The sequence below is a fragment of the Neopsephotus bourkii genome, unplaced genomic scaffold (assembly GCF_033783945.1).
Source record: "Neopsephotus bourkii isolate Nb327-2 ecotype Australia unplaced genomic scaffold, CSIRO-AGI_Nbou_v1 NB_140, whole genome shotgun sequence".
Classification (NCBI taxonomy): Eukaryota; Metazoa; Chordata; class Aves; order Psittaciformes; family Psittacidae; genus Neopsephotus; species Neopsephotus bourkii.
In genome coordinates, this window is record NW_026900657.1 from 946,123 (window position 1) to 971,737 (window position 25,615).

Sequence of the window (25,615 nt, forward strand, 5' to 3'; positions counted from 1 at the left end):
CTCCCTGCTTGGAACTCCACATGGATTATTTACCTTGCCGGGAGGAAAACGCAACCCCACAGACTCAAACCCAAGGCAAACCAGAAAAGCTAACACATACACCTATCAGCAAGAGTCCTGCCACTGTTTGCAACAGACTTTCAGCCAGGCCCATAATAACTTAATGTATCTTGGATGCTGTAAGTGCAGTAAGGGATTTCTTCTTGGTTTCAAAAAGAAAGACCATGGGAAAATATGACTGCCATTTACTGACATTAGTGACTCTCTCCCCTTCCCATTGGATTGCTTTCTGATAATCCTACAGTGAAACAATCTATTACAAGAAGCTATTCTCTCAGTGATACCCATACATTTTGTACTGCTATTTTATCACTAATAACTTATCCCCAGCAAGCTCCTTGCTCAGCATGGAAAAATAAACAGCAGAAACCCCCCAAACTGTATCTTACTGGTAACTGATACCTTTAAAACACAGCTTGAAGTGGCTGTGGCGCTGTTCTACTGGTTTACCACACAAAAACATACATATCCATCTACCATATCCATTGACTTTCAGTGAGCTCCCATGTCAGTGGTGGCTTTGTTCAGGTCTTTTTTCAAACACAATCCTGTAAGTTTTTACAGACCTGTAGAGCCCATGGATCCTTGGGATGACCCATGATGAAATTAAGCTATTTAATGAGCCATAGGGAATAAATTAGTTCACTGGAACAGATTGGTGTTCCCTGTTTGCCTTTAAAGCAAAAACTAGCAATTGCTATGTTCTAGTCAGCATCACAGACACTGCTTGAAATTAAAAGTGGTTTTCACTACAACCAGCCAACAGCCAAAGATAGGATCAAAAGCCACTTCTTGTGTTGTTCTGCTTTGTAATGAGATCAGCTTGATTGGCAAAGTACCACTATGGAATGGATGAAGATGATAAAACACTGGCCTCAAACAAAGTTCTGCCTTGATGTTCAGTAAAGAATACAGAATCTGGTGTTAAGTGCTGCTTTCATGCTGTAGGCAGCTGAGGTGATAGTTTTCAGCTGGTTTGGTACCTGGCTGTGACTCATCCCTCCTGCATTTGTCTCAAAGAACACATAATTTGCAATCAGTCAAGAAGAACACCAGGCAGACAAAGTGTTTTGCCACTGAGTATCTCACTGCACCATTAGACCTAAGGTAAGAATGTTATATCATACACAAAGAATTGTCATTTTAGTCCCTGAGCAAACCAAAAGAAGTTGATTATAAAACAAGTAATCCAACAATATGCTAATATATCATTCCATTTAAAAAATAACCAGTTAATCTGCTTTTGCATCAACATTCTGAAGTTTATACAACCATAAAAATTGTCTTAAGGAGGCATTTCATTAATCTCTATACTGCGTTTAATTTAAGCAGCTGTATTTATTTCACTTAAATAGCATTAATCATTTAATAGCATTTATGTCAAAAACCCACAGTGAAAATGCAGTGAACTACACACCGCTATTAAAGAGTTCTGAGATAACGGATGGGACGTCAGAATAAGACCGACTGGTGAGTAAAAGTGAAAACATAAATGACACTTTTAGTTTTATTCTCTGAAATGTGACTTCAGCCTCAAGATCTTCATGGCATTTGCTATGTTTTAGAAACTGCTCATTTGGGCAAGTGGGGGCTGTTGATTCACCGGCCATTGCACTGACTACTGCTGCAATCCACTGCAACGCTTAGGGGATCTTCTGTCTATAGGCAGAGTAGTAAACATGTTAATTGTCAATATGGTAATATTTGTTAACAGACAGGATTTGTAGATATCTCTGATGCCCACAGGCATTGTTCATTTATAAAGAAAAAACAAGAGGAACAGGTACTTTTCAGGTGGTTCTTAAAAGCATTTTCAAATTACAGCTGATTTCACTCAGAGCAAGGGTGGAATTCTAAACTCCATCAACAAAACACATAAATGGCAGTGCAAGATACTTTAAAAGTGAAGCAATTAATTTCATTATCATACTTACGGAGGAGTACAATTTAATGTGTGCTGATCCTCTGGATACCTGCATATTGGAACACCTGGATACCTGGTGGGCAGGATACCCAACAGAAAGGAATTCCCTAGTGCTTCTGCTACATTCAAAGTGGTAGTCTTGAATCTTCTCACATACACCACAGTGTAGATTTGCTTAAGTTTGAAATTTCAACCAAAAAAAAGACATTAACCACTGTGTGACACATTCAACCCTCAACAGAGCAGGTCAAAAGTCCTAGAAGCAATGAGTTGATAACTGCATGTATCACCATAGCATTTGCAGTTCCTCCAGAGAACAAATTTATGACACTTCACTGTCTTTATCTTGTTTACAACTATCATGTTAAACCAGTAAAATAACTTACCACTAGGGTTAAAAGCCATGCAGCAAATAGGCTTTTCGTGAGCAGGGAAGTGGGCCACAATACCATCACTATCAGAGTCCTCACTGACAAGTACCTGCATAATATTAATAGAGATAAAGGAAGGTTAGAAAGTAAAACTACACCTAAGAGAAAATTTCAGCTTAACGATATAGGAATTGTTTTACAAGACAGATACAGTGGTACAAATTAGCAGTGTTAACTGCATGTGAACTAAATACAACCTTCTGTCTTTTTTCAGATAACGAGACATAAGACTTGCTCAAATAACCTACTATTAAATAGACAAGATCGTGCACTTTACACCTGGATTCCCTATATATTTAGCCTATTCAAATAAGGCAAAATGGAAAAATAGTACTATTATACTAAGTGAAGTAGTAATGGCTGAACAGAAGCTTATTACAAAAGAAGTCTGAATGCAGTGCACTAGGAAGGTGCATTTGCTTCCATTGCTGCTGGGCACTGGATGAGCTTTAAGGTCCCTTCCAGCACAAAGCAGTGTGTGATTCTGTGATCATTATTCGTAACTTGTGACGGGAGCTCCATCAATGCTCGCATGGACCAGAGCTCTCATTCCACCAGGCTCAGCAGCATTATGCAGTTGGACTAACGTAAGGAGGATCAGCATCATTACTCTGAAAAGCACACATAGATCTCTAACTGTAAGCAACACATGATTTTCCTTAAGCAATAACAAAAATCACATAATGGAAAGAAAAACAGGAGGCAGCATAGACTTTTTCAAAGAAAAGGGAATACTTATTACATAAATCAGTATTTTCTTCATGAGGATTCAAAGTATACATAGGATGGAAAAACAGACCCAATACCCATAAACTATGGCTTTGCTTTCCATCAGCTACACAGGCAGGAACACTACAGCTTGCATCCTGCTAACACGTGGTGACAGACTTGAGGTATCTGGATTTCCAGAAGACACAAGAAATGCTAAGGACTAAGAGCACGTATGAAAGCAGCTGCATTGCTAAACAAGAATCTTATTAAACTGCTTCAATGGACATTAAGTAACAGTATTGCAAAGGTTAAAAAAGTATTACAAAAGGTTAAATAATTCTGCTGTTGTAAAATACCTTCTTGTGAACAACAAAGCTAATTAAAAGGTAGGAGAGAGTTTTCACAGCAGAAGGAAATAAAGTGGGAAAGGAAATACCTGGCCTGAGATCTGTGTTGTGCAACATCTTCTGGAGAGAGGGACAAAGGACGAGCTTTTGGTTGTCTTAAACAAAAGGGTATTTGAAGTTGATAAAACCACTTGTCCCCGTCAAAACTAAAGCTGATTGTGAAGACATACGAAAGGACCTCCGAAAGAACACAGCATTACCAAAATCTAGTTGTATGGAAAGGGAAAATATATCCTTAGATATTTAGAAGAGAACCAAAAAAAGTGTGAACAAAACATATGCAAGAGCTGTAAAAGTGTTTTATTCCTTGGTTACATCATGTTAAAGACTAAACGAAATAAACCAAGGAGGAAAATCTGTCAGGAAAGGACTTGGTGAAAGGGTTTCTGTGGTAAGCAAAAACCACCTTCTTAACAAGAGGGTGCAAAATTCCCAATTTCAGGTTCAGAATAATTTGTCTGCTGCTTCCAAAACAATCTGAAAGGTTTTTAATACTTCCTATTCTTAACTGATATCAGAATAATTTGAAGATATTTTTATGCTTCAAAAGAGAAATCATCTTTAAATGTTTAAAGAAGTCACGTAATACGGATGAAGAGGCCTGCGCCTGACTGACTTTAAACGTTCAAATTACTTGGCACTGTCACATAAGCACAATTATGGTTTTGCTTTCCGTTGTCAGCATTTCGTGCTTATTCCAGAACCACTAACCAAAGAGTCTGGAGATCTTCCTAAGAGCATTTCAAAGAAACACTGTTCTTTCCTCAGCCGATATATGCTGCACTAAATAACTCCTATAGATGATCTTTCTCACTTTCACGTAACTTGGTCTTAACATTTTGCTCTAGTTAAACATACACAGTAATGATAAAGTAACATCATAAACCAACTCTACAGAAGAAATAGGTGGTTTTGAATCTAGTCTGCTAAACAAAAGTGTTTCACCTATGAACGTGTACGTATCAACAGTATCTAAAATGATAGCTAAAAACAGTGATGTAGGATATTTCACATGCATCACCTTCTACAGACAGATGAATTCAGCAAGGCTTTTCTATATTAACTAATGATAAATGCTCCACTGTTATCTCTGCAACATAACCCCTATACAATGGAAAAGAAACACTCTGGATGGTAAGACGGCCTTTAAATATTTTTCTTCTGGAAATATGATACAAAGCAAAAAATACCACGACATTAAAAACTGTGAAACACCTCAGACATGCCAATTTGTGACTACAATAAAGCCCAAACCTACTATTTGTATGCTATGCTAACTGGTTCCATGCATTTAAATGCTTTTTCTCAAACACTGCTTAAAATTATCTTCCTGGAAAAATACCCTTTGTGTTTCATCTAAAAGAAGTTCTTAAAAATCTTCACTTTTCACTGTAAAAGTTGATGTTCAGGTACAGCAAACCAGTCCTTGCTTTGGCTTTCTCCTCTGTGTCAGAAAGACAAGAAAGATGATCTTGTTGGCATAATGTCCAGTAAGGAAAGAAAAGCAACTGTGAGCTTGTAGAGCCTGAAAACCTTCGCTTGCCACCACACCTGGCTCATGCAGAGCTTTCAGACTCAAACTGAACTATGTCAGTCTCCAAAAACATTACCCACAAAAGCCTGGAAATCCCTGGACAGCACAGAATCTGAAACTCAGGTTGTGACGGTGCCACACCACCTCCTTTCTTGACATCTGATACCTGTCAGTCCCCACCAACTGTGGCCACAGAATGGAAATACTTGCTTCTGAGGCACACATGGAAACAGCACTTGTTTGTGCAAGGTAAGATGAAGTCGAAAAATGCTCTTCAGCTTTTGAAAATCAACATGAAAAAACAAATCCTTGTGGAACAGAGAAGGAAAGAGCTTGGCTTAAAATCACCAACTTCAGTTTAAATCTTGAGGGCTGCACTGATGGATTTGTCATGTCCTTCAGTGGACTGCTGGGGAAAACATACATCACCTTTTACAGTTTCAACACTACAAAGGAAGGGGGGAGGAATAAATCAAAGGAATTACAGCAGTTGACTTAACTACATCATAAACCAAAGAAGACCCTCTTTGGAAATGCCCCTTCCAAACCTGCCATAAAACAGGAGCCCGGTTCACACGTCAACTTAAAGCTTGCAGAGCTTTAAAATCATAGTACAATTTTCACCATTGTATATAACTTAAGGAAGACAAAATTATGCTGGTATAACACAAGATGCTTTATACTGGAATACATTATTTTCTGTATTAGAGATCTTTAAACACACATAACTACCTCAGTACAAGAGGGTTTGTATCGTTTGGATAAATCAAACAGCACAGAATTCATGCAGAGAAGCATGGAAACCGGAGCTGTGCAGTGATGAAGGAGTATCAAAGGCCTCTGCCACAGGGGCTTCACAAATTTTAGAAACCACTTCTTCCAAAAAGCTGAAGTGGAAGAGCTACCTGAGAAGTGCTGGAGAGAACAATGTCCATAGGCTAACGAAGGGCCCATTCAATCGACACCAACACTGTACAACTGGTTCCTTTTGGCCAGTTTATGGTTTCTTAGCACTGAAAAGCAGAGAGATGGAAATTTTTCTTGGAAGTCAAACCAGCGGTACAAATTGCTTAACAACGCATGCAAGTGCTGTCAGAAAGCTTGAAGGAAGCAGCTCATTCAGCTTCCCAGCACACGCTGCAGACAAAGCCCACAGGAATCCTGAGCCTGCAATCTTTATCATCCCAAGTACGCTTCATTCCCCAAGGTGGTGGCCTTCAGTCACTCTTCTATTAAAAGACCTTACAAAGTCTCTCATTGAAAAAGTTTCATAAATCTTAGCATTACCTTTATAACTGCACAGTCACTGAGGCTCATGAGGATGTTCAGCTATCCTAGGGTTCCCTACCATTACACTGAGAAACACCATTTTAAGAACAACCACCACCAAGAAACAAACAAAGGCTCTTGTACCAAGATGGCCTTGTAAAGAAGCACTCAGTCTACTTCTGATGCCCAAATAGTACCTTATCAAGAGAGCTGCAACACTATGTTCAAAAAAGGCTGCCCAGCTAAGAGAGCCAGTAGCTGGACACACAAAGCCAATGCTGCAGCACTAAAGCCAGCTCTATGAAGTTCAACAGAACACTGGAGTTAATCAAAGATAAAGTAAGCCCTCTTCATCTCACTATGAAAGAGACAACATACCTAGGAGATCATCACATTTACCGTCAGAAAACAGTGTTTGCTTTGAGGGCATGAGATAGCTGAAGCCAAAGCTTTTTTCTCCTGTGCGTTATTTTTCTTCATTCATTGTATTTTCCATACTGCTGAACAGAAGCCACTTGTAATTATGACTTCAATTATTTTAATCTTTAAAGGCAAATTACACCACTTATCCCAGTAGAGACATGTTTTTAAATAAAACATGAAAGTAACACAAATACAAACGGACACAAATCTAATCAAGCAGGTCCTACTCTTAATAAAATTAAGGGAGAATAATCCCATCATCATAAAAATGAATAGGTTGGGCAGTATTTATAAATATGAATAGTATATAATAAAGAGATCTTTGTATGCACACTCATTAAGATCTGCATTGATTTAAATAGCTGAAGTTAGGGCAGTGTTGGCCTCAGTTCCTAAGCACAAAACCCACCCCCTTTCACACCGACCCCCCCGTTAGCCTCCCCCCAACTTATAGCTAAGGTCAAACATCAGTGGAAAAGGGCTAAAAGTGATAGATCTGTGGCATTAACTACTGCACTCCTTTTAATAGAATCCAGCATAAACTCAAACCAGCCTTGTGCTCAGCCTGAACCATTTATCTGAGACAAAAATGTCTTCTTGACAAAAAACAGATCCCCTTTAATAAAAGTAAGGCAGACAGTATTATGCTCTGAGGGAATCCTGTTGCTCTTTTTATATTTATATATAAAAAGGATTCTTCTGTAATACACGTAGATATAAAAAGTGAAGAAAACTGATGCCAAATATATGAGCATCAGAACATCAGATTAGCCTTTGTGAAAGCTCTTCTCAAAATAAAAGCACTGGTGTTAATGACAGTGAAATTACACATGTAGTTAAAGTTTTATTATTGAATTTGCTTTATTCTTTTAGCTTCTTTTTGCTTCAGACCACAGTTTCACAACAATTCCTGCTCCCGATAAGCAACTTTATTTGGTTCAATCGTTATTAACTCCTTACTAAAGGAAAATGAACTTTTGAAACTGCAGCAGTCTTCAGGGTTTTTTCTGAAAATTCCTTCTTAATGCAATAAAAAGTTAATAGGGAACAGGAAAAAAAAAAAAAGCGAGCACCAACCACATTTGAAAACATGAAAAGATCAACATGCGATCTTGGGTTTGTAAGTTGTTTCTTAAAGATTTCCTCAGGTATTTTCCTGAATCTTGGATGATCTGTGAAAGCAACACTGTGATATCTCATCAATCACAGCGCTCTATCAAAAGTCCTGAGAATCGAGTTTTGTATTTTCAAATGACCACATATTTCTCTGTCAACTAAATGTTAGATGTTTAACAGATTTACATTCAAGGCACAAAACTGGTTACTTTGGAGAAAGGTCATTACTGCAGCCTACATGTGGGTGGCCGAGTTGATGAATTAATTAAGAGTACAGAAACAAAGGTCGAAAGAAAATCATTTTTCTTTAAAACTCAGGCCACTAACAGCTTACACATTTAATCCCAATCACTGAAAAAGAGGACATCTGCACAGCTTTTCTTTTATCCATTTCCACTAATTAACAGATTCAAATAAATAGCCATTGCATCTAGCTGAAAAGTTCGCTAACACTTCATTAGAAGGCAGTTTAAACAAGCACACAACCTTGTTAACATATTTGGGTTTGCCACAAAGTTACTTGGGCATCTTGATAACTGTTTTTACTCCCTTTACAAACATATCACGACGGCCAACTTCAATAATTCTACATTCCTTTGCATTTCTGTAACTGTCTCATAATTCACATTTTCTTAACGTGCCACTGATTATGAAAGTAGGAGCTATCATACAAAGAACTGATGGGTATGAGATTTTACTACAGTATCTACATTCATAAGGCTTATTAAAAAGATTTTCCCTACAGATTTAATCCTGCAAGGTTACATTAGAAGATTTGTTTGGTCTTTAATTGTATATTTTTCAGTGGTGAGCGAGCATTTAAACCTCTGCACAGTACATTTAATGAAATACACTGAGCTCCATCTCACATTCTTTCTATTGCTACCTTTTAAATGGCAGATATAATAAAAATTAGGGAAAACACAGAGCTGTGGTTAGTTCTTCTGGCTTATGTCCAAAATATGTTCCTTAATTGTCCTACTGGCAAATAAATCTGTATGTATGTACACACGCACCGAGCAGCTCACTCCTTTAAAACCTGTGTTGCTATGCTCAAGCTACATGGATAGGCACATGCATCATTACTCTGCAAGCCTTCACACAGACATACTTAATAACAAAACTCAACTGCTTCCCCACTGAAAAAAAAGTCCTTATTTCTCCTTCAAAAGGACCCGCTTGCTTGCCTTAAGATTTACTGTCCTCTGCTTCCATTTTCTTTCTCTTTTTAAAACAGATTGCTTCCATTTATTTTTTTTACTATTCACTATCTTAAAGACATATTTTATTACTTGGAAATCTCATCACAACACCCAAATTCTTAGGCTATGCGGGTAGATAGAAATCCTTAGTGACCTGAAGGAGGTGAGGTATTCCTCTTACATTAGGAGTTCACTGACGATAAGAAAACAACTCCTTTCTGCTTCTGAAACTCCCTTCGTTTATGAACAGGCTGACAACCTCTGAAAACCATGAATGCACACACAAGTACATTTACAGAGTTGCCAGAAAAATCTCTATCGAAAGCGATGCAAGGCTTTCAAACTATTAATGCAGCCCAGAAAACATAAATTGGCACTACTAATTTTTGTGGTTTCCCAGTCAGTTTAGAAAGACTGATGCTTCTAATGGGCACTGCCATCCAGCAGCATCCCTACCCAGTGGCAGTGAATATTCCAAACCAGGAGGAAGCAAGAATGCCACTAAGTGTCTCCTTGTTCCCACCCAGATCTCTTTATTTCTCCCTGGAATCTGAAAACTGGGATTATAAACCAGTAATTTTAGAAAAATCACTGCCACACATCAGCAAGAGAACTGAGATTAAACTATGCCATGCTGCTGAACAGCACACACTTTATCTTCAACGCAGGTGAGGCTGAACTCTGCGTTACTCAACCTGCTCTATCACTCTTCTATTTGAAGCCGCATGGCAGTAACAGTGTAGTTTGGAAGACCACTATCAGCTAACCAATTTACCACAGAGGAGTAAAATAATTACAGAAATTAATACAATGGAGGAAAAATCTGTGTGGCTCAAAGAGCCGTAGAGATTTCAAACCAGCACAATGCTCAGCCACCAGTTTATAGTGAAGCCTATGAGCAAGCACATTTAGCTCAGTGAAATGACTCACATCATTTAAAGGTCAGGCTTGCTAAATTGCTTTCCTGAGCTGAAGCTTCACTCAGTTATGCTATAAAACCCAGCCAGGGCTGCCCAGCCAGCACGAAGAGGTGCCATCTGAACTAGAATGCCATTTCTCGCAGGTTTGCCTGCTTCTATCAGCACACAGACATAGGATCCCTGCCAGGCACCTCAGGACAAGGCAGCTCATACAATTGCTAAAATCATGTCCCAGTGGAACTGTGTGTGCAGAAACTTCTGTTCCTACCTGGCTGGAGTGATGGACAAGAACTCGCTGGGGACACATGACACTCCTTGCATCAGAAGGTTCTTTACTGGGGCAAGGTCCAAGAAGAGTCTTTATTCAAACCATGTACAAATTGTATTTGGTTTTAATGAACTCTCGTTTCGCTAAATGCACATTTCTGTAAGAACTGATTGTTGAGAAATCTTCTGTACCACGAAATTCTAACAATGTAAATGAAAGATGATTTGATTTTTCCTGGAGAACATCCCCCCCCCCCCCCCCTTCCCCTCAAGCTAGAACTAAAAGTAAGTCTCAGCACTGAAAATAAATGATGCATTTTAAAACTCCGGATGACAACAACAGGAATGCGAGGCACAGAAACAACTCGGGTATCTAACTTAGAGCCTCCTCCCCTAGAGAGTCAAGACAAAAATTATTTCCCTACAACTGATGGCTTATTTATGTTACAGCAGCACTATTTGGACAAGGCAAGCGTTATCATTTTTACAACTACTTTTCCATAGTGCCCTTTAGGCTCGATAGCTCCCTACTATTGCTAAGGTCAGAGGACAAGTTCATAAAACCTCTAAATCATACATAACAAGACTTAAAAACCTAAGATACATCTTCTTTTTTCCCCCTAGGCCCATGCAGAAGAATCAAAGCCCAGACAATGACCACCACAAGTAATGACCGCATTAAACACGGCTTCATGAGAAATTAATGAAGCAAAATATTTCTTTCTTTCTTTTTTATCTGGCAGTATAAGAAGAGCCAAAAGAACCTTTTTTTCCCAGGAAACGAAAACAAACCCCAGCAGCCAAAAAAAATCAGCGATTTTAAGACTTCAAGATCTTAAGTAAAATAAATTCCTTTTTTTATTCTCCTCCTCTTTTTTCTTTTTCTCCTGTTTTAATTTTGCAAGAAAAGGCCTTTAACGTTATATGAACAATTCATTTTCAATGTAACATTACTTGGCTAAGTACTTCCACAGCTAGCTCTCAGGAACAACCACAGCTCAAGCAGCAGACTGGGGTTTTTGTTCTGTTTGCTCGGTTTCAAGTAAGATATTCTATTTTCCTTCCATGTAAGAAAAGAGCTTCACTGCTGATTTGTCATTAATACTTAGTAACTTACCTGCAATAAGCATCATAAAAGAAGGGGAAAAGAAAAGAAAAAACTGTTTTCCCTTTTTTAAAATTCAATAAATGTGAACATTAAGTCTATTTTACAGCCTGGTTACGCAATAATGCAGTGCATGGGAGTCCTGCAAAAAACACCCATTCGAGGACCAGACACTTCAACATTAACTGATTGTCAGAAACAAACAAACAGACATGGCTATCCGCTCTGTCCTAAGGACACTTCAAAACAACTTCAAGTTTGTGTGATAATGGCATGGGTCTTTTAACAAATGATTTTGCCTAGCACACTGTCCTGTGTGTTGTTAGTACAAGAGTACATAGCATATGCCTCACAAACCAGCATCGCACTTGATTACACTTTAGTTTTGATATGTCTGTAAAATCAGAAGCTTTTATAGTGAATATCCAGCTCCACTCCTCATCATTTTTAAACTGGAATTCAACAATTCACCGTATTTCTAGATGCCCACATTTTCCAGACACATTCTATATTAATAAATATAATCAGACTACATATACATTTCAACTGATCAGCATAAATCAACGTCAATTATGAACAAGTGTTAGCGAGACAAAATGTGACACTTCACACTTGATCTTGTCAAAGTGTCACATAAATATGTTCTAAGGACAATATATATTCTGGCTTAATTTCAGTCCCAAATAGGACCTTATCACAGCTGCGTGTGTATCTAAAAGTTTCTGACCTAGCAAAAATCTCATCTATTTTTCATTTTGTAAAGCATACACCACATTTTCCTGCGATGTTTATGACAATGAATGCACATTCTGTTTCAGTGCAAACTGTATTACCTGCCCTTCTGCAACTGTCTCTGTGTCAATGATGGTGATGATTCCAGGCACCAGAGGACTTCGACGGATGTTGCTATGAGCTAAAATTTCTTCTTCAGTTGCTCCTGAGGGCAGCGTCCCTGTCAGCTGTGTAACTACTTTCCCAACCATCGTAAGTCCAGTCTTTATCGTCTATAAAAAGAAAGAGAACCAATAAATAATGTTTAAAGTTGGTTTATGGGTCTCTCTTGATTTTTTTCTCAACAATGTAACAGCAATATAATTATATGCACACCAGAAGCAGACAAAAGAAATATTTTAATAAGTGCTACGTAAGCTGCAAAAGGCTTTACATAAAGAAATAGCTTGAAAAAATTGAGTGTCCTATTGATTTGAAGTATGCACCCGTATTTTGCATTAGGTTTTCAAAACACTCTTAAAAAAAGAAATATTCTAATGTTGTCTAAATGCTTTTTTTTTTTTTCATTCTTTAACACTGTTATTTACTTATTCCAAGAGGCACAGGGTGCAGATAGTTATAAGAATCACATGGAGAAACCAAGATGAGTGTGTGTGGAGGGCAGCGTTACACACAAAAATACTTATAGCCGCCAATGGTTAATGCTGAAATAGTTATGTCTTCTGCACAACTGCAAGAGACACGGAATTGGGCCTTTGATGGATATGACAGACACATTGATTTGTTTCTCAGCAATTATGCCTCTTGCAGCATTAGAACTGAATATGGGACTGAAACCCAGCAAAATTACAAACGCCATACTCCAGGTACTAGAAAGGACAGCTCTGTACAAAGTAGACCCATATCCCATTACAAATAATGTGACTTTCCACAGTCCGCATGTTTTCCAGATGGGGGTTTCAAAACATATTCACTGCACCAGCTTTTATAATCTAAAGATGCTGAAGACTGTTTTTATGTTGTTTGATTTTATGTGGAGAAAGAGCAAGGGTACCCACAGTGGGAGAGGCAGAGATTTAAAGGAAAACAACCCGAACTACAACTTTAAACATTTTCTCCTTGAATCAAGGACTGCGCCTTATTTGCCTAGAAAGAAAGAATTTAACTGATTTATTATGCAATATAAGTAAGAAATAGCTAAAGAGATCAGAACGGAATGACACTATAACAAGCCAATTCTTAACTAAAAAGACAAGCTAAGCTGCCTGCTAAATTGAAAAGGAAAAAACCATACACATCACAGGCTGAAACCAAGAAGCAGCCACAAATCAATTGCAACTGCTTTGTTTAGTGCTAAAATCTCAAACTGCAGTGATTAGAAAACACATTAGTGTTCATCAATTAGCAGCCAAACGTTTGTTTTAATAATTCATAGGAAATGACTTACACAAAGTCTGTTAGTGTGTTGTCAGGAAAACCTCTGAAGGACCAACAGAATTAGGCGCCACACTGTATTGATGGCAAGATCTAGCCAGGAAGCCTGATTAACCTCTGAGATGCCTCAGCTGATGTACTTACCCCATTACTGCTAATGGAGATACTACCACTTAAAATCGAGCCGTGCCTTTATCACAGGAATGTCTTTGGGGTTTGAAGTCTTTAGTAATATCCTGCCATTTGTTTCTTATTATTTCTTTTTATACTCAGAGACAACAAATGAGAATAAAACTAATTTTAACAGCTGCAAATTCAGAGGACTGAAAAACGTAACGAAGCAGATAATGATATCCAAGGGACAGATCTAAGCCAGCCCCAGTGCCATCGTAGGAATGCATTTCAACTTTCCTTACAAAACCTGACAAGGCAGTTTTCTGGCCAACAGATAAAATCATATAAAATGATAGTTTATGCAGCAGGAAAGAGAAACCGGTATAGGAATACTATATGGTAAAATACTGTGTGGCAAGTTAAAAGACCAAGAATTGTAATTGACCTATTTTAGAAAGTACCTTTAATATTATAACAAAAGAAATCAGATGACAAAGTGCCCATTATAAATTTATAGCGCTCCAGCAAAAAATTAACATGCTTATCCAGCAAAATGAATTAGTGCTACACGTTAGACTGTGACTGCGGGACTACTGAGAAGGAATAGGTGAACAAAGATGTGGCCGAGGCCATTAGCTCAGAAATATCAGTGCAAAACCATTACAGCACTCACTGCTTTGTGCTATGTGTATATTTGCAAAAACTTCCCTGGTAATCTTTAACCTTTCCCATGCCATATCAGCTGTCCCCTCTATCCATTAGAGCTAATGACCTTGCTCTCACATAAGCTGTTAGTACTCATTAAGAAGTTATCAGGTAACAAGAGAAAACAGATGCAGCCTTTGCTAAATCACTTTACCACTATAGGATTAAAAGATATGGAGAAAGAATCAACTAAAGAAGTTATGAGGTGAGAAGAACTTGGTTTATAATTTGACGCTAGACATTTGACAGACCAAATACATTTTAAATGAAATAGGTTAAAGTTTGCACTGTCCCAGTTTCTTTGTCAATGATGGGAACCTGCCAATGCAAACTTCTTTATAAATAAAAATATTTGATCTAGTTTCTCTTGTAAGCAGCAATGCACATTGCACACACACAAGTTATTTGTATGCTCACATGTACGCTATCTACTTAAATATAAGACTGTTCACATTCCTTCAAATAGAAAGCCATATTTAATTAAGTGTAGGCGCTCATACCTCATCTAGCTGAAAAATAAGTAGAACTTCAATTAAAACTAAAATGCATCATTCAGTGCCTGTTAGTCTGCTCTGTTCCAACAAAGTTCTTCTATTCTTTCAGTGACTAAATACTATTTTGTTCCTGTTTCTTGTAATAAACACATTTGACACAATTTATTTCTTTACAAATGAAAAATCAATAGAAAGCAGAAAGAGCTCCGAAAGACATGCCCTGGTAGGCAGCAGTATGCGGGGCTCGTGGTTAGTTTGAGCAAAGCGAGCACACGATTGATTATAGATTCGTGTTCAAACTGCATGTCTGCTGAAATGCTCGTGTTTCACAAATATGTTTCCCCTCCCTGCTCTTGCTGCAGGTTCTGAAAAGAGATAGGATAGGGAAGAAACCTCTTAGAAAATTCATCTTAAACAGCATGGCCAGTTTGGCCACTCGGATATGTTAGGATAGGGAAGGTCTTCGTGAGCACCCCTTGAACAGAGAGTGAGCTGCAACATGACTTACACAGAGACACACTGAGAGCAAACATCTCTTCAATGAGACATAGGAGAAAAAACAAGCATGGAGACATGAGAGCATCTTTTCCTAATTCCCCTTCCTTGTTGCATCCAAGATGAATAAATACAGATAATTATAACAAACAATTTTACATTTGGACACTTATTTGAAACCAGTCACCTGAATGTTCTCCCATCACTAATACTGTTAAGTAATACTGGGGTTTATTCCGGGAAAGATATCCTACAGATATTCTACTGTGGCTTTCAGGGAGAGTGAAAAGAATCTTTATAAGGAAGAATATCTTCACAGTTTTCAAACACATCTATTTCTCTCTTTGCTCAGGATTTGCCTGAATTGGAATCTTGACACGTTCTCTACTCCCAGGAATTTTCTGCTTGGCCAAATTAAGGAAATTATCAGAGCCTTTTAGAATATTAACATCCAGAAAGGCACCAAACACATGTGAAGAAATGAAAATAAGAGACTGAGCTGGAAAAAACACATGGGCTTTTCCAGCAACAGCAGAAAGCAATGCTCTTGCAAGATGCATCAATTCCATGTTCAAAATAATGTCCTTCCAGAAAGCACCAAAGCAAACAGGAAGAAGATATAAAGGATTTCCTTATAATGTCACCAGAATAACAAGAGTTTTGGCACCAGTAAACAACACACTCCAACATGGTCACAATTTTGACCTTGGTACTCCTTACTCAGGTAACAGGGAGCTTCTGAGGATAGAGTTATTTGATTAAGGAAGGAATATATTTGCTGCATCAACTAGGGCACACAGCAGAACCCCACACTGAGGACAAACCCACCAGGACATTCAAAACCATTTCTCATCAAAGGGAATACCACTAAAGTAAATATTTTGTACTGCCACTGAGACCTTCTACAGAGGATCTGAAAGGTAATTCTCTAAAGTGACCCTGTTGAAACTACTCTTTTCTCTCAGCTTTATCTTTCTGCTTTATGTGAAGGTTCTTTCACTTCCTTCAATAAGAAACCGGAACCCAGAGAAGAGGCTGTAACCCAAGACAATCTGACAAAACAAGAACTTTTATGGAACCGCTTCTGAACCAAAGAGCAGCACTGCAGGGAACAGAAAAGGACATCCACTTTCAAAAAAGCTAAAACCTCGGCTGATCAAAGCAAATGAATTACAAACCCTTGCAGGCGATAAGATAGAACAGCAGTAGAAGTTTATAAATGAAGACTTACTTAAGCAAGGAGTGAAGTTTATGGTGAGGTAATGAGATGGGCAAAGAGCAACAGATATCTGGAGTATATTATTTGCCAACAAGATAGTCAGCATTTCAGTTATCAGAGATGAAAACATGCTAGATAGTGAGCCATGATTCAATAAAATCAGTAATAAATCAAACATTTCAGATTTAGTGTTACACACTCAGGCATGAATAACAAATTAACAAAGTAAGGCTGAGATATACTCAAATATTTAAAAAACTATATTAGTATTTATCTACTACAGCAACATCTAAGAGCCAGTAGCCAGCAAAAGCAATGTGCTATACAGAATACAAAGTACTATAGAGATTGCATCCTTATGATAATCTGTTCTCCTAACTTTCACGACCACCTTATCTCTGTACAGAGGCCAACAATCTTTCCTCTCCTATGCCTATAAACACATTTTATCTTATTGATGCAACAGCACTACTTTGGTGTTAGCACACATTCAGTTTAACGTGGGATTTTCTGGTTGATGATCCTTGCCTAGTACTACTTAGCAGGTAAGGGCATCACCATCTTGGTCCTTACTGGCTTTAAAACCTAGTTATCCAGAGTCTTTAGGGCTAAGGACTATAAAAGATCATAGAATCATCCTCTTCTAGTTTTTTTTAGGCTGTTGAAACAGATTAAGCAGAACAGTGCTCCGTCTTCGATACCGAATGGAATGCTCTGACAATCATTATATGCTTTAAGAAAGCTTTGGCCTGTTTGTTCCTCTTCAGTTACAAGCAGGCTTGGCTTTGGCAGTACAGTGATCTGTTTGTAAGATTTTACCACATCTGACCAAAAGTGATCACGCCAAGCCAGTTGTTTTTTCAGAGTTACCTGTGCTGTAAAACCCATGTGATTGATGCTGAGATTGAAGGAGTTTGGGGAGATTTCCCCCTCCTGGTTTGGTTTTTCCCTGCTGGTGAAAGTACACAAAGAGACAGAGCAAATTTCAGATGTCTTCAGAACAGCAGCAATTCAAGTTCTCCTCAGCAATATACAAGACTTGTGATTTTTCTCCTCCTCCAGCCACAATGAGATGGTGTCCAAAGCTATGCTAATAGAATATGTTTGTTTTCATGTTTTGTTTTCACATGAGATACCCTGCCCTGTGTCTCTCTGTGGGTTCTTCTAACTGTTGTTTTCTTCAGTGACACTGAGCTTTCTGTTCTGCACTGTCATTTAATTCCTATTATTAGATTTGTTTTGTTGTGCATATCAGAAATGAAAAGGCTGGTGGTTACACTGAAAGCTTGTAATCAGCACGAAGTTTGCCAGACGGTGCCAAAACTGACTTTGTGAGTGCATGTATGTGAAAAAGGAATTACTTGGCAAGATGTTGCAGGCAAGTCCTTAAGGAAAGGAGGAGGTTATGGGGATAGTAAAACAACAGCTCAGTACACTCTTTGGCTCACTTAGGATTTTTCCAAGCCATGGTGGTCATCTTTTGATACTATAAAACCCCAGACATTTCTCTGAAAAGGGAGGGATATTATAATGTCATCTGAACTAAGAAACCCAGGCAGTGCAACCTTTATGTAAACAGTCATTAATAAACTCTAACCTTCAAAGAAAGCTGCCAAGTAATTAATTAGCTCCAGTGCTGTGCTGTCATCCTTCGGAGAGATTAAAACACATAATGCTAGTGTGATTGAGTCCAAAAAGCACCAAGCACTTGTAAAGTCAGTTTTCATGATGCTAAAAGTCTAATAATTCACAAGGTTGATTTCTAATCATGTAAGCTTATAATATTATGAACAGCCATTACGCAAAACCATTTTACTATGATTTTCTATTAACAGGGATCACTAATACAAATAGCTCCTTGTAACACATGAAATTTAAAACAGTCAGTTCAGAAGGACAGGAATACTTTGTGAAAAACAACAGCTACTCAGAGATCTGCAGCATCAGGACCTAATGGCAGCATGTTTCTTACTGTGTTTTCCTCTCATGTGAATGGGGAGGGGGGAGTGATGACACACTCACTGTACAATTCAGCAGGGAAACCTAATAATTATCTTACATGCTAACCTCTCCCAGCAGCAGATGATGTACTCACTTTGGCAGCACTAATGACTGTGGCAGTGTAAGACTGAATGTTGTCTCCACAGGCTCCACCACGGGATTGATGGCATCGGATCAGCTACAAGAAGAAAGACAGCAACCGAGTAACTACTATTAAACTACACAAACCCATAACCCATTACCATAGCTCTTATTTATCGTGTACAGTGGTGTGTTTTTTCCTACAAATAGCAAAAAGCCCTGCTGAGACACTTAACCCCTTTTTATAATCTTCTGGGTGCCACCCAGACTGTCGCGTACTCAACTCCAGTTTTCAATTACAAGATGAGTAGTCACTAAGAATTCATAAACTTTGAAATGGTGGGATTTTTGGTCTGGCAGCAATACCACAAATAAATTTAAATAAATATAATCAAAAGCTTTAGCCATGTATACGTAACATTAAATATCAGACATTCTAAGAATCCGAGTGTGGCTTTCCCCTCCTTTTTACGACTAAAAAGCAAAGAAATGACAAAGGAAAATAGCTACTTTAAACTTCACGTTTAACAGAATGTACATGGGGTTTACTCTGTATTGCCTTCCTTCCAAATTAATAAATCAAAACAAGACGCTTCTACCTGCCATCAACCCACCAAAATAATGTTTGCCTTTGAATTCTAACAATAGAACCTGTGATTCTGACTAAATAAAATGGCAAAAGACCCCTACAGATAGAACATGCTGCCCATTCAACTGTTTTAGCTAAAAGAAAATTGGATGTTGCTGTAAGATGCTTTTATTTCGACACTCTCCTGCTTAAATTTCATTATTTAAATAAAAATAGCTAAACCAGGGAGAAAGGGGAAGTCCGCAGTGAATACATCTGGGAACACACAAGCCATTTAAATTCGTTTTGTGATATAATTCTTTTGCTGATCAGTGGCTTATATATTTGGCAGCAGGACTTCTTTAAATTCCAGGCTGACTGGTTAAGTTTTACACCGAGCCACTTAGGCACGGCATTAAACAAAAGGCAGGCCTGAATTTGGAGAGGAATCAGTTGTGCTTGAAAAGGTGCAATAATAAATACATTTCTCAAGTCTGCCTCTGATAATTTCTCGTTCAGCTCTAGAAACAGCTATTCCAGTCGCAGATGGAAGGGAGAAAGAACATCTGCTTTGAAATAAAAATCAAGCATAAGGAGCTGAATTTAAAGTCTTCAAACACTTTAAATACACAGTCATTTCTCTGGCCTAGGGCTGGGTAAAAAGAGTGGCAATTTTTTTGCTCGGCATCTATTTTCTTGCCTTCAGAAGTAAGAAAAATTGTGACAGTTTCATTTTTTTCTCTACCATTTCCAGCAAATACATTTAAAAGTAGCCATTTGAATGCTATTTCCTAATCTCCAAAGGGCACTGCTTTGTTGTTTCAGAGAAACCCACCACCTCTGTCTGGACTCAGTTTCCCCAAGTAGAATTTAGGAATCCTCACTTGCCCACCTTTCAGAAGGGTCAACAATTAAGGGCTTTAAAAATTTAAAATGAAAATGGGTTGATTATTGAGGGATCCCACTGAAAACACACGTTGAGAGCAGTCTTCTCTGCCTGTCCTACTTACGTATTTCTGCCTTCCAAGTTCATGAGTTTAAATCAAATGCGCAGAGTAAAGATGGGACACGTATGAACACCAAAGCACAGTGTGGGGCAAAGATCAGGTCTGCCATCCTTATGCAACTTCTCTTACAGCTCATTTTTCTCACATAGCTGTTTTTTGAGACTTTTTCTTCTCCCTATCCCCCATATATACAAAACCAGAATGGAATCTAGAACCAAAGAGAAGTATTCTTCTAAATGAAACCTTTTCTTACCTTATTTTCTGCATAAGCAAGCCAACGGCTTCCAAGCGCAATAGGGTTCATGTTTGGCCCTGGGCAAGGATAGCAGCCTGCAAAGTTTTAAAAGGCAACATTAAGAAATATCCTAATGACTTCTTACAAAGAATTTTATTTATTGCCAAGAAAACAAAAAGTCTAAACAAAAACCTTCCAATTGCCAATAGCACTCAGCAAATGCTTGCATTTTTGTTCCTGAAGATAAGACTGTGGTTAGACGAGCTATTTTGAACAGTTAATTATGTGTAAATACTTGTTTCTCCTTATGTTTGCATTTTTTTAATGCCATTTTGATACAGCGGGTGAGGGGAATATTCAAGTTTGACTGGATTGGTTCTGTATCTTCTCATTTTAATTAACTTGACTGGCATCTTTCTGTTGGTCAACAGTTACAGTTCACTGCAATCTCTTCCAGATTGTTGTGGTAAGAGAGGGTGTATTATGCTTTTGGTTTTGTTTTTAATAATTCTATAAGCAAGCTCTTAGCCTGTGAAGATGCTTCTGCAACGACTAAACTTTACAGTGAGAGAACTGGTAATTCTTTTCAAATCAGTGACAAAGTTTCCGTTGCTCACCTGCTTTTCATTACCTTTACATTATCATTAAAACCAGATTTATACGTGAACACAGAATAGCAAGAGATTTCTGAGGATTAAAAGGTGAAAATACCTGTAATAGAAAGCTACTGAAAGTAACAGTGAACAAAAATACAGCAGGGCTTAAAATTAATCGGGCCCATGTTAACTGCCATTTAAAATATTACAGTCTGCATTAAAAGACTAAATGAATTTTTTAAAATCTCCCCAAATAACAGCCCAGAATTAACTGTTAAAAACACAGAATTTGAAAGTCTAGAAAACAATCCGATAGTGCTTGAACAAAATGAAAAGCTTTAAGTAAGCTACAACTATAAGCAGCACGGTGACTGTCACCCTAACTGTTACTTTCCTGTTTCCACGTCCTGTCTCCCTTTCTTTGATTTTAATCATTTTAGATTAAGCAATTTCAGATGGGTGGCTGCTCTCTCTCTACAATCTGTAACCTTTGCCTGCGTTCAGCACTCAAATCCTACTATTATCTGAATTTCTGTATTCCAGCCCTGGCACTGCAAACACGCTGCATGGTTCCAGCAGCCTGATTTCAGTGGCATCCCTTTGTCAAGGGAAGAGCCTTAAAGTTCAGATCCTGAAGTCCCAAAGATAAAGCCACAAAGCTGTTAACTAACTAGGGCCCTAATAACAAGATGTGAGCTTGAGTGTTCGAACTTCAAGTAGCAAACTGGGACCATCAGCTATGTATGTAACATCATTTACTAGACTTAAATCCAGTCTGGTACACTAAAATACATATATATATATATATGAAAAAAAACTAAAATACATATATATATATGTATGAAAAAAATACTGCATACGGGGGGAGAATGGATGGAAGGAGGGGACTATCAACCAAACAGTTAATCTCTGTTTTCATCAGTTCTTAGTCTAATACAAACAATGTAGTAATTCATATTCTCTCACTGGTTGGCCAAGAAACAAACTGTTTAAAAACATATAGACATGTGTGTCTAATTTAAAGGAGCCCTGGTTGGCTGATCCTGCAGCAGAGGCCGAAGGAGCACTGAGATCAGGCAAACAGCATTTTAGAACACGTACAAACAACAACTGCAATTTATCACCTAATGTACTACACTGCATTCTGAGGAGCAACATAAAGAAGACACAGCCATCTATGCTTCTATTTCCTCAAAGCCTCTCACATTAAGACTCTTGATACTCATCTGTCAACCACAAGGAAAAAGAGCAAACCTATTCACCACCTTCTTCTTCCAAGGATCAGAGTCTTTCCACACAGGTCCCAAAATGGTCCATAAGATGTAGTGAGGATAACAGACTTTTTATTTAACGGCATTATTTTAAATGCTTGCAAAACAGTGAGAAAGGCGTGTGGGAAGGTGGTTATTACAGCACGTAGGTGTAAGTTTAAACTGGCATTTGACAACACTGAAAGACACATTTGAAAGCACTTTGTTGGGCACGTGCAGAAACAGCTGCTCTCCTGTTCCTGCTGTCAAACACAAACAGCTATTCCATTTTTCTGAGTGGAACAGCAAGGGTATTACGAAATTTGAAAGATCATAGCAAGCTATTTCAAAGGTCATAAAGCAATGGAAGGAGAAAAGCAGCAATTCATCCAATTAAATCCATCTCAGGCCAGGAAAGCAAAACCAAGTGAGTATTTTGTAAGGCCTTATCGCTGCCTTGAACTCAGGAAGGAAAACGAATTCTGAAGAGATGATGCCACAATTGTTATTGCATTCCAGAAGTGCATAAAATGTGGGTAGCCAGAGCCTCTTAAGGAACAAAGCAAGCGAAAAAAAGGTTGTAAATACAACCTTTGGTTGTAAATACAAACGTGTTCTTCCGATGACACTATAGATCAGGCCCAGTAAGGTTTTAATGCTGACTTCTGCTTCCGCAATTCTTAACTGGGTCAGTAAAGACATCCAGGTCCCCCAAACTTCATTTATTTCTTTCCTTTTATGTATGAAATATAGCATTAAAAGCTGTCAGATTATAGCCCTCATCATATAACTCTCTACAGTGACTTTTCAATCAGTCCCTTGATTTCCCAAACTCTGCAAGCAGCTTGTAACATCCTCATGGCAGAAAACAAAGGAGTACCAGCATTGGATGCACTATAGGGACAAAGCCCAAGCAATTCAACACCGCAAAACAAAATGAAACATCTTGCTTGGAAAATTGAGCTGTTCTCAATTACTTCAGTGAACTGAATTTAATGAAGACCTGCAAAAAAGTATTATTCTTCAAATCAAAAATCAATCAAATCAAAGTCACTTAGAGAAACTGCAACTGGCCTCACCAAGCCTGCTCTAGGTAGTTTGTTCCATAAACTGGACTCAATCAGACACAGCTCCATACACAAATCAGCCAATTCTAATAATAACCTCCACAGAGGTCAACAGTTCAACTCGGTACTAACCCATCTTCTCCGATACGAAGAACAGTGTAAAAAAGGAGCTATTTCCTCCCTTTCTTTTCTTTGCAAGTCTCTGCATTATGGAAACTTGCGGCAGCACAAGGATAAACAAAGGGTTATACTTTATAGGAAGGAAAAACAAATTGGTTTTCTGCTTTCCAAAAAACCAGCTGGAGTCAGCAGAACACCATCTACCAGGCAAATGAAAAGACAGACCCAGCGTGACCCAACCAGCTCGGCCATCCAATCGTTACCAGCCTCACTCTCTTAAAGATTAACTTCCATCTCTACTAAAACTTCAAAACAACAGAGGAAAAATCCATTCTAAGCAATAACAGCAGCAACTTTAGCATGTTTACAATAGGAATGGACATAATGAGAATGCAGAACTAACTGTCAAGAAGACCAAAGTTTCCAAGTTTTAATGACAGTATGGAGAGGTCATCCAAGAAAAGATCACCCAGGGAAAGTCCTTCCAAAAGTACAGAAAATCAAGCAAGTACTGAACAACATCTGATCTCAGAATAAGCTTTGCTGGGACTATCACCCACAAAAGCATAGGTGAAAACCTACTGAGGCCACAGTTACTCTCTCCCTCTGTGCTTTATAGTGGCCCACTGAGGAAATGCACCACTCCAAAGCTATGAAAAGCATACAGGAAAACGCTATTTTGAAAACCTGACTCAAAGTGCAAGCTTTTCTGCTGACCTGATTATGTTCCTGTGCCCAAGAACTCCAACTAGTGCTGGTCTGAGCAGCACTGATGAGTGAGAAATGAGGTCTAGGCACCCTGCAAACAGGGACCTGGCTAGCAGCTGCGGATTTCATGGGCAGCACTCAGTAACTCACATTCTGTGCCTTGGTTTTCCCATTTCCAAGATGCAAGTGCTCCCTACGTCAGACTGGCACTGTAGGTAAATTCTTTAGCATTACAATTCCTTAGTTTCTTTCCCCCCACTTTATTTTTTAATACCTTAGTTATAAAATTATAATCTGAAATAAACACATAGTTTGTGATTAATTGGACTCAAACGTGGGTTTACCTTACTTGTTGCTGTGCTTTCTATATTTGGTTTTACTGAGAATACAGGAATCCTAGAAGTTACTTAAAGCTCTCCAAAAAGCCACTGAAATATTTGCTTCCTGAGTGAGCAAACAGAAGGCATGTTTATTTTACATTGCATTTCAATTACTTTTATGAAAACCTCTACCACCCTTTGGAGATTCGTATCAACACGCTCATAATAAAGCAAATCACCTCCTCTACTCATCTCTGAAAATTCATGCAAATAACCTCTTTTCTGACATGGGTCTTCCCATTGGGCTGTGCTCCTACAGAAAACAACAGCTTCGGTCTTCTTCTTACATTGCTTTCAGGAAGCTCATCCTCTAGCTTCAGTAATGGCAGTGTGAATGCACAGACAGCAGCCAAGAAGAGAAAAGCAACACATTCCTCTCCTCCCACTTAGCTTTTAAACAAACAGCGCATTGGGAAAATACTGTTAAGGGGCACAGGTCCATTAAAAGTCATTTCCGCTATAACACAGATTAAGCCAATAAATCACAAAACATGCCACCATTAGAACTTGAACTGTTTCTACTGGGGCAAGTCTTCATCAAGCTCCACAGCTTTTTCATGAGAGAAAAAGCTAAAAAATATATACATACATATATAAGCCCATATATAAACCCAAAAGCCGAGTGTGGAATGGAGAGTTGGGGGTGAAACACTGCAGGGAATCCAAATATCCATAAAAACTTGGCAGTTTGCTACTTCACATCCAAGCATAAAGTCTTTGGAATCCCACAGGCAATTAGAAAGCTACAGGCATCCAAGCTTTCAACACCTCAGTTCTTTAGAAGGACCGAAGCTGCGCATCTGTCATCCACGACACTGTGACAAGTCCAATCAAGATCTTTGGGTATGCTCTATGCATGTGCCCTTCTCATTCATGAAGTATGGATAAAGTATGTGCTCCAAGGGACTCTGGTTATATATAAAATAGAAACATGATTTGGTTAAATAAAACACATAATGCAGCTTTTGGAACAGAAAGGAATTAAAAGGAATTAGAAGCAGCAGCTTTTAACACTTCACCCCAGAAGTGAGCACTATTGT

The 25,615-nt window shown here is 38.4% G+C and overlaps 1 protein-coding gene across 16 annotated transcripts in view; it reads right to left on the minus strand.

Annotated features, from left to right (window-relative positions):
- BCAS3 (BCAS3 microtubule associated cell migration factor) overlaps positions 1–25,615 on the minus strand; it is a 363,292-nt gene that overhangs the window by 274,352 nt on the left and 63,325 nt on the right. For all 16 annotated transcript variants that reach the window (XM_061368506.1, XM_061368578.1, XM_061368559.1 and 13 more), the window contains 4 exons: positions 20,473–20,549; positions 18,658–18,741; positions 12,203–12,373; positions 2,371–2,464 (listed from right to left, as the gene is read on the minus strand). In XM_061368506.1, the coding sequence (XP_061224490.1) occupies positions 2,371–2,464; positions 12,203–12,373; positions 18,658–18,741; positions 20,473–20,549 (426 nt within the window). The remainder of the gene's footprint in view (positions 1–2,370; positions 2,465–12,202; positions 12,374–18,657; positions 18,742–20,472; positions 20,550–25,615) is intronic.